Below are 21,693 nucleotides of genomic sequence, written 5' to 3'. Positions count from 1 at the left end.
CGAGTTGTTTGTGAATTTGTACGTTCGGAATCATTCGGGTGAAAATCAAAACTCCTTCGGCTCGATGCGTTTGCGTTTTGTACGTACGTAAAGGCACGTAAAGATACGTATCACGTATCAACGCAAGTGAATTTCTCACTGCGCAAGCGTACATGTCAAACGATACGTTTACGTCTACGTCTTTGACCGTGCTTTAACTGTCTAATATCAAAGCTTAAGAAATTATACCGTGGAAAAATTTGCGATGAACAGGCAGTTCTAAAACGTTTTCTAAAATATACAAGAAAATTTAAAAAATGCACGATTTTTAACATATTTTTTTATGAGAAAACCTCATAGCCGTGTTCCTGGGGTCGAAATATATCACCCCTAAAAATATTTGCACTTATTTTAAGACTCACTCTGTATAACTAAAACATTTAAAAATTCTCTATTAATTTTAAACACACATTTACTTACTTGCTACTGGCATCCCCAAACTGGCAGCTTGACTAGCGGCAACCGACAACGTGCTGGAATAAGCGGCGTTGCTGTAGGCAGCGGCAGCCGCCGCCGCCGCTCCCGAAGGCGCGGCCGTCGAAGAGGCAGGGTAGCTAGGCGGCAAGTTGGTACCGCCGCCGGAAGTACTGGACGAGCTACCACCGCGGCCGCCTTGGGCAGCAGCCGCCGCCGGCAGGAGACCGAAAGGAAGGGCGGCGGCCGCGTGGGGCGGCAGTCCAAAGCCGCTGGCCGCCGCGAACAGATTGGCAGTGCTGGCGTCGCTCCTTGGCCAATAGGCTGTGAGAAAAAACACACACATTCAAATTCTAAATATCAGTGTTAGTATGTCTTCGGATTTTCTTTACAAGAGGAAAAACTTTTTTATTATTAACTTTTCGAGAAAAAGGTAGTCTTTTTGCTTGTTCTAAAATGGTTAATCCCGTTTATACTTTTTCAAATTTTGATACCGTTTTAGAGAAAAATACAAAAATATGAAAACATAGATAAATGAAACTATCAAAATATAGTTGAATTTTCCCCATTTTTTGTAAGTCCCAAAAATCTGAACGCGTTTCTAGGGTAATATCATTTCGTTATCATTCCTTGACAGGTGGTAAGTATTAATTTTGATTAAAGTCATTACTATTTTTTCCTTTTTTAGTCAAAGAGTTTAAGCAACAAATTTATAATCACTTTTTCCGTAGTATTGAACCAAATAAATTTTGTGCTTCTTTAATATATTAAAAAAGCAAAAAATATGACGTTATCAATTTCATAGTAACTATCTATCAAAAAATGAAATCGAGATGATATTATACCCATATTACCATAGAAACGCGATTTGGACTTTCTCTTTTGGGGGAAAAATTTTAATTTTTCTCTAAGACAGTATGGGAATTTGGAAAAGCATAAGCAGGATTAACCATTTTAGAACAAGCAAAAACTGTTATGAAGAATACATTTTTCTCGAAAACTTAATAAAAATTTTCCCGTTTGTAAAGACAATCCGGAGACATACTGTATATGCGACAATGATTAGAATGGTCATTGATGGAAACAGTACTGGGAGAAATTCAGAAGGTCAGCTCACGAGCTTGGAACACCCTCCAAAGGAAAATTTCACTAATCCAACTCCCAGTGGATAACATGCGAATAAAAAGTAAGAATGTACAACTTTGAAAAACATGGCCAACGCATTAGTATTGAGTATAATAAAAAGGATTGGAAGAGAGAAACGTTTGCTCAGCAGCTAAAAGACCATACCATAACGTAGTATACTGATGCTTCCAAAACCAAAGCAGGAACAGGGATAGATAATAGGAGTATTTGAGTCGAAAACTAAATACTCGAAACTAATGAGCATTTCCCTAGCATCCTTCAAACATAAATCTACGCTATCGAATGATAAATACAACTTAGATAGGAACTATAGGAAACAAGAAATATCTATCTTATTCGATGGTCAAGCAGCATTAATAGCGATCAACTCATAACAATCAATTCGAAGTTGGTTAAAGAATGCCTAGAGAAGCTTAAAGTCTAAGACACTCGAAGAAATTTCTCAGGACTTTCGACAGAGAAAAATAAAAGATTTTTCTGGATTTAAGTAAAACCAAACCAAACCTTCTCAGATACCGAGTTTTGTCCAAGCCCTGGGACTGTATGATGAGTTATAACCCAAGAAAGGGGGAGAAAATAGATTCGTAAAGTCGCGGTAATTCCCCCCCCCCCCCCCATTATTCTTCAACGTCTAGTGAGTTGTAAAGTCATGAATAGTCCCGACCAATCAAATCACAAGGATACAGTTTTTGTCTTGTTTTTAACTACCGATACCGGTCGATACAGCAGCTGACTGAGACATTTAATGTATGGATTACCAATATTCTGGCCAATACTTGCGCCGGTTTATGGGCCAACACACTGGCCAACGCATTAGCCAACGTGTAGAGAGGCCTGCAAAAATGTGCGCCAGCACATTGCCCAACGAACTGGCACCGCATTAGCCAACGTGTAAAGGGGCATATTATGAACCATTAATAAAGCTATCTTACCTCCAAATAAGCTGGCAGCATCGAGGATGGCCGCTGGATCTTGTACGCTGGACACCTTGCTCGGGCCGGAAGAACTATCGTTGCCCTTTCCATTTTCTTTATCCATTTCCAATCTACGAGACTAGAAAAACAATAATTTTCCTATAATCTAACAGTTCTGGTCGTTTAAAACTAATCTTAACTTAGTTATTTCTTCGAATTTTAGTCATGAATTATTATGTGAGCGTCAAAATGCGAAAGCGTATCTGTCAAATGCTTAATAAAGGTTACTTATAAAGGTATTTTTGATCGTGAGAAAATTTTAATAGTATACTCATAAAGTGTTAGTTTGACGTAGTAGCCTATGTGGCAATAATATGATTTATCAATAAGGTAATTGACAAGGTAAAATATATACAGGGAAATGATTATTCAAGTTATTTAAATTTTATTAATCCATTTCATACAATTATTACAGCGTCTCGTCTGTTGCATTGTCGACCTGAATATAGGCAATCTCATGCAAATTAAAAAAGACGATAAATAAAAGTTACCCATTTTGGCTAGAGTAAAATACAGGGTGGCGCCTCTCATACGCCGCGGAGGCTCCAAGGAGAACGACAGTTTGTATTGAAATGAAATTTTGTGAGCATATGTAGGTTAATGCAGAGCACTTTTTAAAAATATAGAGAGTTCTACAGGGTGTCTCCAAAAAAAGTTACATATCAAAGTTGTGTTTTTTGTAATGGAACACCCTATATATTAATTGATTTTCGGATTTCGGGCGAAAAATAAAGGAGAGTTTTATAAGAGAAGTATATGACTAAAATGTAAGGTTTTTGACATATTTGACATTTTCTAGAAATAAAGAACAATTTTTAAATTACAATAAAAGCTACCTAAATTGAAATTTAGCCGGTATAGCCTAATATGTAGTTAAATTAACTGTTGTACTTTAAATCAAATTAAAACTTGATCCAAAAAGTTATACAGGGTGAGACAAAATTAATATTGAACATTGATCACCTTTAAAAGCATGTTACTCTTTTATTTTAAATGGAACACCCAGTATATTTTTCCGGTGTTCAATGAGGGATTTAGATATCTTCAAAATATTATTAAGTGACTAATGTTCCATATTAATTTTATCTCACCCTGTATAACTTTTCGGGTCAAATTTCAATTTGGTATAAAATACAATGGTTACCGTAATTAAATATCAGGCTATACAAGGTCAACTAAAATTTAGGTAGCTGTTATCGAAATTTAAAATTTACTCTTCATTTTCATAAAATATGAAATATGTCAAAATCCTTAGATTTTAGGTATATGCTTCTTTAATAAAACTCACCTTTATTTTTTTCCTAGAATCCGAAAATCAATTAATATATAGGGTTTTACAAAAACATAACATAAAGTTTTTTTGGGGACACCCTGTAGAACTCTCTATATTTTTAAAAAGTGCTCTGAATTAACCTACATATGCTCACAAAATTTCATTTCAATACAAACTGTCGTTTTCATTGGAGCCTCCGCGGCGTATGAGAGGCGCCACCCTGTATTTGAAACTTTTTAAAGAACTTACTAAAAAGCCAATTTTCATTTTCAATAGTCTCTAGAAATTCCTTTTGAAGTAACGAAAGATAAATAAATCATATACTAATTTTTCCAAAAAAATAATAAGATGATGCCTAATGGACGCTAATGTCAAAAATATTTAAAAAAATATTTTTTTTTGTCTCACATTGACTTTCTACATGCCAAAAATAAATTGTAAATGTAAATTATACAATATGATCGAAAAAAAACGGCGTCAGCGATGATTATAAAATGAAGATCGCTGTCATTATTATATGTAAAATTATATGAGAAATGTCATTGATCGTCATTTCTAAGCCACCGGAATTTCGATCATACTGTACTTTCTTGTTATATTCTTTGAATTATACTTTCTAGGTATATTCTTTGAGTTATACTTTCTTCAGGTGAGCCTTAAATATGTGCAAATAATTTTAGGGGTAGTATACTTCGACCCCAGAAACACGATTATTAGTTTATTTTCGTGAAAAAAAATTGGAATTTTTTGAAAAATTGTTTAGAGTATTAAAATCACTTTTTTGGAAATTTTTAAATTAAAATACCTCTGTTATTTTGGATTTATTTGAAAAATGGCAAAGGGAAAATATGTTTTTTTTATGGAGATATGAAAATATTTGCACTTATTTCAGACTCACCCTGTATAACTGAAGAAAAAATTGTTATAGTCAAGTGGTATTATGAACATTTTTTTCTCCTATAACTCAAAAACGAATTCATATAAATTGTTATACTCAAGTGGTATTATGAACATTAAAAATTATTGGACGAGGGTGTAGAATGTAGACCAAATTTTCTCCGTTTCTCTATTTTTAACATTTTTGTGAATCGTTTTTAGTGTTTAATAAATAAATTTTCTTTTTTTAGGAAACTGCATTTTCTTAACTACGAAATATATTTGATTTTTTTAAAGATTCTATAGTGTAGTATTTTTTACACAGTATTTTTGACAGATAATGTAGAAGAAAATCATAATAGATTTGTCATATTCTGATAGAATTTGTGATAGTTTGACCAGGACTGGATTATTTTAAGTTTTCGGTTAGTATTTTTTTCTCCTATAACTCAAAAACGAATTCATATAAATTGTTATACTCAAGTGGTATTATGAACATTAAAAATTATTGGACGAGGGTGTAGAATGTAGGCCAAATTTTCTCCATTTCTCTGTTTTTAACATTCTTGTGAATCGTTTTTAGTGTTTAATAAATAAATTTTCTTTTTTTAGGAAACTGTATTTTCTTAACTACGAAATATATTTGATTTTTTTAAAGATTCTATAGAGTAGTATTTTTTACACAGTATTTTTGACAAATAATGTAGAAGAAAATCATAATAGATTTGTCATATTCTGACAGAATTTGTGATAGTTTGACCAGGACTGGATTATTTTAAGTTTTCGGTTAGTATTTTTTTCTCCAATAACTCAAAAACGAATTCATATAAATTGTTATACTCAAGTGGTATTATGAACATTAAAAATTATTGGACGAGGGTGTAGAATGTAGGCCAAATTTTCTCCATTTCTCTATTTTTAACATTTTTGTGAATCGTTTTTAGTGTTTAATAAATAAATTTTCTTTTTTAGGAAACTGTATTTTCTTAACTACGAAATATATTTGATTTTTTTAAAGATTCTATAGAGTAGTATTTTTACACAGTATTTTTGACAAATAATGTAGAAGAAAATCATAATAGATTTGTCATATTCTGATAGAATTTGTGATAGTTTGACCAGGACTGGATTATTTTAAGTTTTCGGTTAGTATTTTTTTCTCCAATAACTCAAAAACGAATTCATATAAATTGTTATACTCAAGTGGTATTATGAACATTAAAAATTATTGGACGAGGGTGTAGAATGTAGGCCAAATTTTCTCCATTTCTCTATTTTTAACATTTTTGTGAATCGTTTTTAGTGTTTAATAAATAAATTTTCTTTTTTTAGGAAACTGTATTTTCTTAACTACGAAATATATTTGATTTTTTTAAAGATTCTATAGAGTAGTATTTTTTACACAGCATTTTTGACAGATAATGTAGAAGAAAATCATAATAGATTTGTCATATTCTGATAGAATTTGTGATAGTTTGACAAGGACCGGATTATTTTAAGTTTTCGGTTAGTATTTTTTTTCTCCTATGACTCAAAAACGAATTCATATAAATTGTTATACTCAAGTGGTATTATGAACATTAAAAATTATTGGACGAGGGTGTAGAATGTAGGCCAAATTTTCTCCATTTCTCAAAATGAACAATTTGCCTTATTTTATAAAGTCTCAAAAAAGGTTTTCTCTAAAATATAATGGCGAACTTTTCTCAATTTTAAAATTTACATTAGATTTCCTATGTTTAGGCTTTCCTATGTATCACACGGTATAATAAACAAAAGCAGAAAACGTATTGACATACATATATTAATATGTGATTTTTGGTCTAAATGCCCAATACAGGAAAAAAGTTAAAATTTAACTGTGAAATACCGTATGATCGAGAAAAAAACGGCGTCAGCGATAGCTATGAAATGAAGATCGCTGTCATTTTGTATGTAAAATTATATGGAAAATAATTGATGTTCATTTCATAGCCATCGCTGACGCCGTTTTTATTCGATCATACGGTATTTATGTACTAATAATTGATAAGTATTGGAAAATGTGCAAAATAAAACTCTAATTCGCCAATACACAAAAACACTTTACTTTTAATACTGGACGCGCGTTTCGCAAACCATGTTATCATCTCAGCAGATTATTAAAACTCTATTCCATAAGACATGCGTCTATCGCCCCAATGCTTAATAAAATTGTTAATCTAGCAGCAATGGGTCTTTCGCTACTCCCACTGGCACTGCTTCGTAAAGAAAAGAAAGATTCACGTCCAAGAAATATTTGTGGAGGCAATAAAAATGTTTAGCTTTATTAAGTTTACTTACTGTTAGCTTATATTTTGAAATAAAAAGTTTCGTAGAAAATCGTTTGTTTTATTTTAACAAGTTTTGAGTATAAATGTTTTTAAGGAAGAATCTTTTACATAACTTTTGGATAAATTCTGGAAAACATTTAGGCGAAGTTTTAAAAAATGTTTCGCCAGTGGCGCTTTTTTAAGCTCTCGTTCTCTATTTTTCATTTTGAAAGTTGGCGATGCACTAAGTAGCAAGGTTGATCAGAACCAGCAAATGATCGTATGGCTGGTTATGAATAGGCTGTGCTGCAAACAAACTAATTTTTGTCGGCAAAAGTTGTGTATATCAGAGGGAGAATACTTTCAACGCCATTTTGGTGGTGTCTTTTACTATACAGTGCTGGCAACTGTTACTTTCGGGTCGGTATTTACGTGTATGGAAGTAAATCGTATAGGGATATTATTAAGTCGGAGTGAGAGGAATACGACGGGTGTGCTGTTGCGGCGTTGCCGGTACGCCTTTCCATATCAAGTAAAGTAAAATCACGATCGCAAACCGATTATTTTTAAAAGACTTTTATTTTCGAAAAGACGACTAGATCAAATCACATATCCATTTACTTTAGTGCATAGCAATTTCCAACAATCGTGTAACTTTTTTATTTATAAAGATTTTGATATATCTACTGTCTGCGAAGAAATTATAGCAGACATATTAAGAAGGTTTTTGAAAAAAAAACTAAAATCAATTACTTCTAGTAGATTTCGAGATATCGACTTTTGAATTCAGAGTTCTAATAGCGCGGCCACCCTCGAACACCATCTCAATTCCACTTATTTTTACCAAAAATGCAAGTGTTTCTAACTTGCACTTAAAAATTTTCAAGCTATAGAGAAAATTACAACGACTCGTTAGTAAATAAACAAATAAAGTATCACGAGACGTAATTAAATAGTGAAGATGAACGCATGATGTACACCTGTCCCTAGAACTTTAAGTACTGACAGAGGTATTGATTGGGTCGACCGGTCAACTGCGACAAATCTGCTATATCCCCTTCCATGTCTCTTAGCAATGTGCACAGTTTCTCGGTTTATTGCATACGTTTGGCAACGTGTTTACTGTTCTCTCTTTGTTCAGTACATTATAAACGCATTGTACTCTTCTTACATACGGAAATCTCGACCCAAGACTAACCTTTGCCAGCCCTTAGTATATCATCTAAAGTAAACGGTTCTAAATGGTAACTGGTTGTAAAATGTTGTTCCATGTTAAAACTTATAAGGCGTTCATTTTTTGAAGATTTTGATTTTTGCTTTTTTATTTCTAGCCATAACGAATTCAAAATATCGACATTTTGTAATTTTGTGTCAATACTTTCGTCTGCCAAATGTTTATAATTAAGAAGCAAGCAAGTCCGATTCAGGAAAGACGTCAATATACTTAATACTCCAATAAACTAAGACCCTCAGAACGAAAGCGACAACTCAAAATTTCGTGATCTTTATTTTTTAAAAATGATAAAACTACATAATTTAATGTCCTCTATAGATTGAAGTTAAAATATATTAATCCTAATAAATAATACAATATGATCGAAAAAATGGCGCCAGCGATGGCTTTAAAATGAAGATCGCTGTCATTTTATATGGGAAGTTTTACGTCGATCGTCATTTCCAAGCCAACTAGATGCGATTTTTTGTTCGATCATATGGGATAATCAATAAATAATACACCTTATTACATTTTATATAAGATAGAAGGCGTTATGCCAGTTTTATTATACAGGTCGGTCCGAATTGTATTCCGGAAACTTCGGCAGTATATTCTGTAGATAAAAATAAGTAAAAAAGTTCGTATAAATGTATGTACTAAAATTCTTCGTTAGAGGTGTAGAAGTATCATTTTTATTTCAAATTTTCCCAAATAATTTCTGAGCTAACGCAGATTTAGATGAAAATTGGTGCCTGGGTGTTTTTTAACATGAGAAATTCGATTTCGATGTTAGTATGACTCCTGTAGGGATAGAGGTAGACTCCACCAACATAGGTAGGTAGGATAAGACAGGTTTTAGGATAGGGGTAGACTCCACCAACATAAATACGCGTAAAAATTACGAAAATACATATTTTTCACTCAGTAGTTTTATGCAGGTATGGACGAAAAGTTATTACTTACAAGTAGGAGTCATATTGACATCGAAATCAAATTTCTCATGCCCAAAAACACCCAGACATCCATTTTCATCTAAATATCGATGTTCTTTCCGAAATTATTTGGAAAAAAAACGAAATAAAAATGAAACTTCTACACCCTGTATCTCCGAATCCTTCTCTATTTGGTTCAGAGATTGATCAGTCTCTGGTCCTAAGACAATAAATTAGGAGGTTCTTAATCTAACACATTTAAATATGGGTTCCGCAGGTCTTTTCCTTAGACTAAGATCTTTTCCTAATAAACAGTCTAACGCGATCGTCATTTTTTATGAATCAGAGTATATTTTATAATTTGGATCGCGCGTCTATGACAGAAGTAAACTGGGATTTGCGCCCTTAGTATACTATACAATTATTGATTGAATACCTCTATTTAATGATGTATCGCCCTATCTGGCACGTATCGTTCAGCCCATTTTTGTTCATTAACGCCTGAAACAAAGAAAATTACGTTATTGATTTAAATTTCGGTACAGCATTGTTTGGTGGTGTAGATATCGGTGACGTTAAAATATTTATGCTATTTATTAGTTAACGTTAATATTTCAGTGTGAAATCGGTTCAAAATAATTAAAGCCTGTTTTAGTTAAAAGTAAGTTGATACCTACAGAAATATAAAAATTTTAACAGTATTTTATATTAATTTTTAACAGTATGTATCACTGTTAAAAATTAATCTAAATTTCAAGAACTTGTATTTTTCAGTTTAGCATTCGAAAATTATCTACAGGATGTAATAAAATTACCGAAATTCCTTTTCGGTTATACAGAGCAAAATAAAACACAAAGTCACCACAATGCATCAAAACACTTTAATTTTAATATATACTGAACGCGCGCTTCTTAAAATTAAACTAATATTAAAACTAAACTAATATCCAGAAATTGAAGGTTTGTTTAGGCGCTCGATTGGTACTGACCAAGCGTGCCAAGCAAGTCAAAACCAATCGAACAGTAATTCATCATAATACACCAAAACATTTTTACTTTTGCACTGGACGCGCGTTTCGCTAACCATGTTAGCAGCATCAGCAGACGATTAAAACTAAATTAGTTTAATAATCTGCTGATGATGCTAAGATGGTTAGCGAAACGCGGGTCCAGTGCAAAAGTAAAAGTGTTTTGGTGTATTTTGGTGAATTAGTGTTTAATTTTTTTAGGGTGAAGTAGTCTAAAAATGAGAGATTTATTTCAAAACTTTTAGTTAGTTACAACCTACCAAATGTTCTTTTTTAACCATTAAAATACAAAAGTATTTCTTCTATAAAAGGTATTTGTTGGTAATGAAACTATTGCAAAAGTAAAAATATACCAAAAGTACCCCTAAAAAAGTCAGTATGCAGAAAATTGTCTTATATCTAACCCCCCTATCTATCCCATAAAAAGTCTAAAAATGGGACATGTTGGGTTAAAAATGAGACACTCACAAAACAACGTTTTGCCTTGTAAGGCCTTGCAAAAACCACAAAGGCCTTGCTATCGTTTATATTAAGTGATGAAATAAGAGGCTAGAAGGATAGAAATTAGACATAGAAAACTCAAATAAAAAAAATCTAAACTAATAACGAACACCTACATATAATTCAAATCAAAATACAGTAAAATTACACCGTTGCAAAACATTTATAAACTAAAAATAAAACAATTATTATATTAAATTAAAAATGAAGAAAAATATGTAGTTAATAACTGACATTAAAATATTAGTAGCCTCACTTAAAGAATGGAACAAAAAAAAACAAATATACCAATTAAAGAATTAAATATTTCTCAAAATCTGTTGAAATAGCAAACATCTCCTGAATTGTTTGAATTTGTCAGTGGTCTGAATTTTACCGGGTAAGACAGTCATGTAAACAGCTTATGTGAAAAATCAAATGTATTAAAAAGAGATAAAAGTTAGGTTGATACAAAAAATGTTGCATCTAGGGTTGGAAATTTATTTTTCACAATTAGTTACTCATTTTACTACAGCTGTAATAGATTCTTAAACAAACAAACTTTATTATTTTATTTCTCGTACGAGCCGGCAACACTGTATGCCGCTTTTTATTTTATCTCACTGTCTGTCAATTGGTCGTATATATTTATCTCTGTCGTATGCATTAAAGTACAGACCACGGAAATAAAGTAACCAGTGCTAATATAGAGTCACAGTAGCTATTGCAAATTTATTATAAATAAACTTAAACTGTTGGTGCAGACCTGAAGACATCGGTGACATTAAAATATTAATGTTATTTATTAGTTGACGTTAATATTTCAGAAAAACAGCAGGTCGTGACGAAAAAGTTAAGAAAAAACTCAAAATTTAAGTGAGGATGCAGCCAATTAACAAAACAACATCCTCTGCACAATAAGGCCTTAAAAACTAACTTTATAGGACATTGGAAACACAAGGGTATAGCCGGATTAATATGGGAAACCTGCCCCCGCGGCTTTTTTAACTCGCACTGAAGGGATCGATTTGGTGTCGAATCAAAATAATTCACCTAAATTTCTAGCTCTTTAACATAAACGGTTTTCGAGATTTTCAAAAAAACCTGTCTTTTCAATTTTATTTTTATTTTATAGTAAAATTCAAAATTAATTAATGATGATTTTTTTCTAATTCTTAAGGTGCGTATTCATTATCCGAACGAACGAACGAACGAATGTTCGCTAGTGGTATGGACGAGGACCGCACGATAGGACCGCACGAGAAGACCGGAGGCATTTGTTGGCGAACGCCTTTGATGTACCGACTCGAAACGGATGGTCGAGCGAACCAACGAACGAACGGCCGCATGCGTTCGGTCCCCGTCTAAATATACCGCACTTTCATTCGTTCGTTCGGATAATGAATACGCACCTTTATCCGAACGAACGAACGAACAAACGAACGAGCGAACGAATGTTCTGAGCACGAATCAAAAAAGCCGTGTGGGCAGATTTCCTATATTAATTCGGCTACACCCTTTCCTTTATAAAATATTAAAACACATATATGTACATCTAACGACGTTCTTCTTTAAAAAAGAATACTAAAAATAATTGCTACATTGTTGTTTCGAGCTCGATCAAACAGTGACTTCACACAGTCACCGTTTTTCTTAATATTTCAGTGTAAAATCGGTTCAAAATAATTAAAGCACACAGCTTTTATATTTCTATAGGTTAAAAGACACCTATAGAAATATAAAATGTTAACAGTATCTAGTATTACTGCTAAAAATTAATCAAAATTTAGAAGTTTTTTTATAAAGCACTTACACATAAACTATCTACAAGATGTAATTAAATGACCGAAATTCCTTTTCGGTTATTCAGACACACTCACACAAGATATTGCAAATTTAAAATAAATAAGCTTTAAACACAATAGGCCTCAGAGGTCGCAGTGTTTCCGGCAGAGGACGGCCCCTTATTATTGAAAAAAAAGCTTAACGAATAATTAGTTATAGTCTTCTTCTACTACTACTATTAGTATACAAATAACGTAGGTATACCATCTCTCACAATACCATAAAATCACTTAATTTGTTTCCATATACACAGGCAGCATTGTGTTCCACCCAACAATTTCAGCGTTTTTCAAGTCTTTGTAAAATGTAATTACGCTATTTCCATTATTTCCGCGATTATACATACATACACCGTAGTAACACCTCAGAGTAACAAACTCATAAAAGTGTAGAGTAATGTCAGGTTGTACAGACAAGCTTAATCAGTTAAGTCGTTCCTAAAGTTAATGTAATGCGGCGGTTATGTTAGATCCAAACTCGTAAGAAGTCATAAAAATGATTTTGGTACGGTAGACGTGTACAGACGATAGGAAAGAAATGACTTATGGATGGCTGTCGTGTATAGATCTTAGGTATAGACGGTTTTACAGCTTAAAATTACTATTTAAACCCTTGTCGTTTATGCCAGATTCTAAAATTTAACTTGTCTGTGAAGATGTCTGTACGCTCGGGGGAAACATGAAGGCACCCTGTGTGATATTATCCAAAGAGGACTCCGTATCACTGAGAGATGGTGCAGGACTGTCGGGGAGTTCAACTCAGGCAAAACCGCGATAGCGCCATTCACCAGAAAGCGAAGAAGTCTGAATAACTTGAAAAGAATCCAACTAGATGGAAAGGAAATACTGCCATCAATCAAGGCTCTCATGATATGCAGAAGACTGGCCGGAAATAGATGGGGCTGCTCCCCTAACATTTTGCGCTGGATGTATACCATGATAGTAAGACCCATGATTATGTATGGAGCAGTTGCCTGGTACACAAAACTAGATCAACGGCTGGCAAAGCTAAACCTGTGCAAAGTCCAGAGACTGGCATGCGTTTGTATCACAGGAGCCATGAGAACCTGTCCAACAGCAGCAATGGAGGTCATTCTAGATCTAACACCACTGCACATTGTCATCAGTAGATATGCGAATGCGACAATGATTAGAATGGTCACTAACGGAATCAGTACTGGGAGAATTTTCAGATCAACACCCTCAAAAAGGAAATGGAGTGGATGCTATGCCAAGAATGTACAACTTTGAGAAACATCTCAATGTAGTATTGAGCAATAAAAAGGATTGGAAGAGAGAAATGTCTGATCAGCAGATAAAAGACCATACCATAACTTGGTATACTGATGCTTCCAAAACCAATGCGGGAACAGGGATCGGAGAAAAATTGGACTATTTGGGCCGAGAACTAAATATGTACTCCGAATCAATGGGCACCTAACCTAGCATCCTACAGGCAGAAATCTACGCTATCGAAAGATGCGTACAACTTATCTTAGATAGGAACTATCGGAAACAAGAAATAGCCATCTTATCTGAGAGTCAAGCAACGTTAAAAGCGATCAACTCAGTATCAATCAATTTGAAATTGGTCAAAGAATGCATAGAGAAGTGCCTGCTCACCAAGGGATAGAAGGCAATGAAAAAGCAAATGATTTAGCTAGAAAAGGAGACACTAACTGGACCAGAACCGTTCTGCGTCCCAAGTGGTAACCAACTAAAGGCGGAACTCAAGAACTTGGAAGACCCTATCCGCAACCTGGAATGGGAATCTTGCAACGGTCTAAGACACTCGAAGAAGTCTCTGAGGGCTTACGACCAAGAAAAATGAAAGATTTTCCTGGATTTAAGTAAGAACAATCTTCGGATTGTCACGGGGTTTTTAACAGGACATTGTCTCCTCAATGAACACCTCAGTAGATTGAAACTAAGAAGAAACGGCGAATGCAGATTCTGTGGGGAAAATGGGGAAACGCCAGAACACACTGAGTGCGCCGAGACGACAACCATTCGTGCCATGAACTTTTTTTGGAGATGGAGAACTACCCTCTGTAAAACCGTCCCAGATACTGGCTTTTGTCAAAGCCCTGGCACTGTATGATGAGTTATAACTCAAGAAAGGGGGACACAATAGATATGTAAGATCGCAGTGATTAACCCCCCCCCCCTCCCACTCATTCTGAATTCTAAAAATTCTAAGGTGTCTGTACTTGCCGTACAGATTGGTGACAGTTTTGACGGCCGTGACGGAAATATCTGACAGTCGCAGTCGCCTGCATGGCAAGGCAACCAGACATTAGCTGTAAGGACTTTTGGAGCATTGTAAGGACTTTTGGAGCGAACCACGTGCTATTCTATATTGATACACCGGGTGGTGCATCATCGTTGGAAGTGCATCATAGAAAATCCCATGCAAATTTTGAACTGTCCAGTTATTGGCTCCTCTATTGATTTTACAGCGAAGTCGTAAATAGGTTCTTTAGAGCTTTATGTATGCTAAATACATAACTCAAATTTGCACAATATTCGTCAATCCGATTTTGAGTAATTTAAAAAAGATTGTATCTATTCTTATATTAAAACTGAACAGGTAACAATAAAATACCAGTCAAAAACCGACATACCTTAGGTATACAAACTCTGATTTTGTCATTGTCAAAAGTAATTTAATTTTAATATTTAAGCTAAGTATTTAAGTAGGGAAAATTAACCGAAACATGTCAGATACACTGTTTAAGGTATTTCCCGGCGTAGTACAATTTTATCATGCTCACTGTTTTTTATGCGTATAACAATAAATTATAAAATAACAATAAATAATAGTAATGGGATAAGTTTTAATGCATCTTATTGGATATGCCGTCGGTGCAATGCCAAAACTGCTGGCTGTTAGGTAAACTTATTTGGAGAAGCCTGGCGTCCCGAAAAGGTTAATATAAAACGAATGCATTATATTAAAATTAAATAATACTGATTCTTGGTTACATGGGGTTGTCAGAGGCTTTTGTCAAATCCCTGATACTATGATGAGTTATAACTCTTTATAACATAAAAAAAGAAATCTTCATCTCATGAAAGGGGGACACAATATATATTTAAGGTCGCAGTGATTAACCCCCTTCCACTCATTCTACATTTTACATCTATCGACGAACCGGAGCTAATAATTCCGGTTAATAATAATATTAAAATAATAATTTTTTTCATTTTCCATTTGATTTTCATATTTGTTGTAAATTTCCCAAACCATGCACTTTATACGTTCCATATTCCCTTGCATAAAATTTAAATATAAACGGTCAAATTAAATTTTGAAAGCCGAAAACTAAATATGATTTTTCAAATGTAAGTTATGTTATTACAAACTATTGATAGAGAAACGTTAATAATAATACCATTAAATATCATATATTATTATCATATTATAAAAATTATAATATAATATTTATGTGGTAGTAATGTTTATATAGAAATATATAAAAAATATTTAAATAAAAAAAGGGCAGCGAAAAAATCATGCGACCTTCCAGACCCCTCTTTTCTATATCTACATAAAAATAATGATCAGTTATTTGTTTTAATTTTCTTTTAGTAGAATATAGGTAGTTCAGCAATGATATTCAGTAATATATAATTTAGCGACTTGACTACTATGAGTATCCATTGCTAATGAACACTTTTCTTGCAAATTCGTAAGAAACACATCACGTTTGGATCCAATGAAATGCGAAATGTAAATGCAAATTCATATATTTTTAAAATTAGGATTTTTAAAACATCAGCTTCAAGATCCATCTCTTGACAGCCGATCAAAAACCGTAGAAATACATAGAATATTCCAGATCAACAAAAAAATCGAGCAAAGACGTATATTTCTGAAAATGTAAAAACATGTTCTGAAGTACATAAAGGCGAGTTCTCACCTGTTTCAGCGTTTCACTGGCCTAATTTGACTAAGTCAGTATTGCTCAACAAATAATGAACCTGAGAACATATTTTCATTGAAAATGATCAGCATAGTCATACTTTTAGCTTAATTAAACTAGTTCTACTTTTGTTCATTTTGGAAACAATAAATAAATAAATAAATAAATAAATGCCTTTATTGTCAAAAAATTTTTCAATTTGTAGACAAAGGTAAACTAACAAACAAAGTAAAAAAACAAGGTACACAAACAAACAAACAAAAGATAATACAAAACATTATACAAATAATATTGTCAGTCTTATTGTTAAAATAAACATTTATAAATGTTTACAATGTCAAAGAACAAAAAATAAAAATAATATTCAAATATATTTAGCTAGTTTATAGTAAAATATCAATGACCTCTAAATAAATTCATTTCGATGTCATTAGTAAATATAAATATGAAAATGATAACAGAGTGAACGTATTTTCTACGTCCAGATTTCCTTTTTAGAAGTTTGAGAAAATATTGAAAGAATTTACTTCAAAAAACAATTCTTCCGATATATGTAGTTTCACTAGCACCCCTTTATTTCTACATTATTATCACTGCCTTACCCACCGTCTATGAGGTTTTCATCCTTTCTGATGCAGCATAATATTTTGTAACTCAAACCTCGCGAACAACCGGTTGTAATTTTTTTAATTTTCATTTTATGTTTACAAGATCACTGACAAAGATGTCTGGAAGTCTGGACCAACTGAAAGTATTCAACTAGCAATATGAAAGGGGTAAACACAAACGCCGTTAGAAAACGGCGTAAATAAAGGCCAATTAATTAATTTTATTAACGATAGACAGAAGTCTATCGTTAATAAAGAATCAATCAAACTGTTTAAGTGAGGGTCACCGCGCCGCCGCCGGTGAGAATCCACCTCCAGATACGAGTACTTAAGACGGGAGGACAATTAAAGAGTAAAATCGCAAGACATAGATGTGACCGAGATTTAATAGTTAACCGTTATTTATGGTATTTACGTGTGTTAAGTAAAGAATCATAGCTTAGATATTTTAACAAATCAGTTAGTGTGTCTATCGCATCCTTGATTATAGTTCTTATAGAGACCCATAAAATCCGGAACCATATAAAGATAAACAACAACTGTTTTAAAATGACAAATAATTTCAAGTAAATACACTTCTATGTGCTTATTGCTCTGAGTCCAAAGACTGAATGCTGCAAATTTATGCAAATGATCGACTGGAATGGCAGAAAGAATGGGTTTCTGTCTTTTGCTTCAGACTGCGGGCGGAGAGGCATATGAACTTGACCCTCGCAAAGACCACTAGAGCTAAGAAAATAACCTTTAGTTTCGACAGAGCACTCGATAACGTTCTTGAGGTGAGACAGTTGGTTTTTATATATAAAAACCAGCTGTTATGTTTTAACAGTAGGATTATGTGACGTCGTTGCAGCCACCCTAAGAAGTTAAAGTATAAATTAACACAAACGCATTGACAGCCTATAAATACCTTTCATGCAAATATACATTAAAGTAATAACGGGGGTAATGATTCACTATAATAGCGTAACAAGGCAAATTTCAACTAACTTTTACCAATATTTATCGCCTATCCCTTTCACTGCTCTCTCTAAATACTAAAAATTGAAAAAGAAGTATATATCAAAGTTCAAAACCATTTTTACTTGCACACATTGAATAAAAGACTAAAAAGTCTATAATAATTTTATATTCATGCCTTAAAGTCGAAATCGAAGTCACGAGACACAATTTTTTAGTTTTGTATATCGTTTCACTTCAGACATTTGACTTTTTTACTTTATTTTTAAATTGGTTTTATGTGTAAAAGCTCTGGACAGTAAACTCCTGTGGAACAGGCATATTAAGAACATTACCAGCAAAGCCACAAAGGCTCTCATGATATGCAGAAGGCTGACTGGAAATAGATGGGCTGCGCCGCTAACATTTTGGGTATATTTTAAATAAAATTAGAAAACCATTGATATACCAGAACTGAAGTCATGAAACTGATTCAGAATGAGTTGGATCGTGATACCAAACCAAATCAAACTTTAGTTGGAAACTGATTGTAGAATAAACTAGTTCGGAACTTTTGTCTCAAAATAGTCGCACCGTTGGCGATCGGCCTAAAACTTTTGTAATCTTAGGTTAGACATGTTTGATTTCCGATTTAATAACAAAATAATGTAGAATGATCGTAATGCTCGTATTGGAGTTTACTTCTTCAGACAATGTCAATCGCATACTTAACCGATGCATGGCTAAAAATGGACTTGGTAGACGACTTCGAGTCGTTCCTCCACTTTTCCACGACGGCCCGCCGCTCATCGCGAACGTAAAATACGGACGCACATTTACACAATTGCCAAAGGTGAACGATCTTGGGTTCGCGGAGAGAAATTAAACGTCGGAAGACCAAGCGAATGGCTCTGGTCGAAGACGATGGCAAGAGGAACAGGGGGAACGGCGATTTTCTGGTATCGGAATGAGCCAAGAGGCCGAAAAATGAAGAATGCGTGCGTTTGTCTCGCTCCGAAGATGCCATTGTCTATTTCGGTGTAGAAACAAAGGCCCAAGCCGGTTAAAATCCTCAAATTCTTAGAGGTCAGCTAAAACCGGGATAAGAAATGCTGAATTCTCGGTTTCTTTATCATATTAAAACCTTGAAATATCATCAAGAGATAATTTGGACTGCTTAGCACAGTTTTTTAATTTCTCTGAAGTTTACTAATTTCTCTACTACTTTACTGAAGTTACTAAATTTATACTAGAACAAGGTTCATCAATGCCAATCATTGAACTAGAACCCTTCTGTGGTGCTGCAAAAGCAATTAAAATATGACTACGAAAGAGTGGATGGTCATTAAATCCCCAGAATGATGGACAAAGTTGCCATAACAAGCACGCGAAACAATTCATAACCCGTACGCGAAACAATTCATAACCCATACACAGAGAAACAAAAGGTAGACGCTTAAATTACATTGAACAGTTAGAAATACTAAAATCTGTTAAAAACGAAAATAATGTTAGCGACCAATAAGGATTTCTAAACACATTTTTTATTACCCCTATTGTAAACTCTCTGAACCCACCCCCATAGCAAATATATATATAGTTACAGTGTAGTTAGACGATTAGTTCTTAAAAAACTCTTGAAAAAGGCCTAACAAGCCGAAACATATATGTAGAGTTAAAGTTACTCTTATTAAAAGTTTTTTGATACATCTAAAAGCGTGTTTTATTAAAATACTAATAATTCATAACCCAACGAATGTTACAGCAGTAGTTAAAATTTGCGGCACACGTGATAACAACGACAGTGTAGTGAGTCTACTAACAGTGTAGAATGTTTGGGAGGGGGGGTTAATCACCGCGACCTTACAGATCTATTGAGTTATAACTCATCATAGTCTCAAGGCTTTGACAAGCCAGTATCTGAGACGGCTTCACAGAGTCTAGTTCTCCATCTCTGATATCAGTCGTACCATAAGTAAGTTTATGGTATGAATGACGGTTGTCTCTCGGCGCACTCAGTGATGAGGTGTTCTGGTGTTTCCCCATTTCCCTCACACAGGATCTGCATTCGCCGTGGTTTCTTAACTTCAAACTACTCAGGTGTTCATTGAGGAGAGAGTAAATCCTGTAAATCTCGTGACAATCCGAAGATTGTTTTTACTTAAATCATGGAACTATTACTAACAAGGGTGAAGAGATAAAAAACATATAAATCGAATACCGTTTGATCGAACAAAAACGGTGTTAACGATGGCTATGAAATGAAGATCGCTGTCATTTTATATGTAAATATGTAATAAAACAAGGCAGTTTTTTGTAATTGTAATTAGGGCGTTTTTATTAACACGATGATATATATATATATACCGACCTGGTCATTTGATTACTGTGTATAGGATTTTAACGTGTAAGACAGAGAATAATATAAATGACCGGTTGACAGACAGAGAGACAGCATCAAAAGGGGCCGGCGAGAAGCCGGTGCGACCGATACAGTGTTGCCGGTTTTTACGGGTGTGGGCAAGGTAAAGCATAAGCATGGTGGGAGAACGCATTGAGAGGGGCGGTGCTTTATGTTAAGGTTCGTATTCACTATCCGAAAGAACAAAGGAATGAAATTCGGTATATTTGGACAGCAAACCGAATGCATGCGGCCGTTCGCCATTCGGTTCGCTCCATCATCCGTTTTCAGTCGGTATATCAGAGACGTTCGCAAACGAATGAAAATTATAGAACCGCGCGAACAAGACTGGACGTTCGCTCGTTGGATAGTAGCATTCGTTCGTTCGGATAGTGAATACGCACCTTTATGTAGATGAAAGGGTGGGGAAAGGAAATAGATCACCTGAGATCCAAACTATTTTTGCATCATTCTTTTCGCCTAGCTGTTTCGGGTTTCGGTATGTACGTTAAGTGTTTCAAAAATGGCTATTTATACGACCGAAGAGAAGGTGCATATCGTTAAATGGTTTTACATTTCGTCTAGTGTGGAAGAGGTCATTGGGCGTTTTGTGTTCACCTTTCAAGATCGCCCTGTGCCTTGTGCCACAACTGTACGCAACATTGTCCATAAATAACAGGCTGCATTGCGGCGTGCAGAAATTGTGACAATAAGGAAGGCGCAGAGAAGGTGATTCCCGACAAGGAAATTAATATTTGTGCCGCGGTCGAAACAAGCGAACCTTGTTCAAGCCGAAATATAGCCGAACAAGTTGGTTGCAATGCTCGAACGGTGCGCAGGGTTTTAAAAAAGCATGGATATAAGTCCTACAAAATCAGTACCACGCAAGAAATTTTTCCCGCAGATTGTAACAGGCGTCTGAGTTTTATGAGGCTGTAAGAGAAAGAGCCGATCGGAATAATTTATTTTTGGAAAATATATTATTCTCAGATGAAAGCTCGTTTCCCCTTACATGGCTACCACAATCCTTCGATAGTACGTTATTGGTCTCGAGAAAATAAGCACCTTTAGTATGGCACTGTGGACACAATATCCACAAAAACTAAATGTTTGGGCTGGCATGCTGCAAAATCATATCATTGGGTCTTTTTTTATTGATGGTATGTTAACAGCTGCCAAATATTTGGATATGCTACAAAACCAAATTGTACCAGCAGTTCGAAATTTGCCAATCAATTTTGAGGAAGTGTGGTTTCAGCAGGATGGCTGTCCTGCGCATAACGTAAATCTGTTCCTTCAAACCACA

General features: G+C 34.3%; 1 protein-coding gene across 8 annotated transcripts in view; it reads right to left on the bottom strand.

The window, feature by feature from the left end:
* The window catches only part of LOC115889103 (bromodomain adjacent to zinc finger domain protein 2B-like), a 160,087-nt gene that overhangs the window by 66,079 nt on the left and 72,315 nt on the right, over positions 1 to 21,693 (bottom strand). For 7 of the 8 annotated variants that reach the window (XM_030909020.1, XM_030909027.1, XM_030909028.1 and 4 more), the window contains exons 4-6: positions 9,598 to 9,662; positions 2,532 to 2,652; positions 460 to 777 (exon numbers count right to left, since the gene is read on the bottom strand). In XM_030909020.1, the coding sequence (XP_030764880.1) occupies positions 460 to 777; positions 2,532 to 2,637 (424 nt within the window). In that variant the 5' untranslated portion in view covers positions 2,638 to 2,652; positions 9,598 to 9,662. The remainder of the gene's footprint in view (positions 1 to 459; positions 778 to 2,531; positions 2,653 to 9,597; positions 9,663 to 21,693) is intronic. The other variant, XM_030909021.1, reaches the window with a different exon arrangement.

The sequence above is a fragment of the Sitophilus oryzae genome, unplaced genomic scaffold, assembly GCF_002938485.1.
Source record: "Sitophilus oryzae breed Bouriz unplaced genomic scaffold, Soryzae_2.0 scaffold_810_pilon_pilon, whole genome shotgun sequence".
Classification (NCBI taxonomy): Eukaryota; Metazoa; Arthropoda; class Insecta; order Coleoptera; family Curculionidae; genus Sitophilus; species Sitophilus oryzae.
Note: the sequence above shows the minus strand (reverse complement) of the source record. Positions and strands in the feature narration are given on the sequence as shown.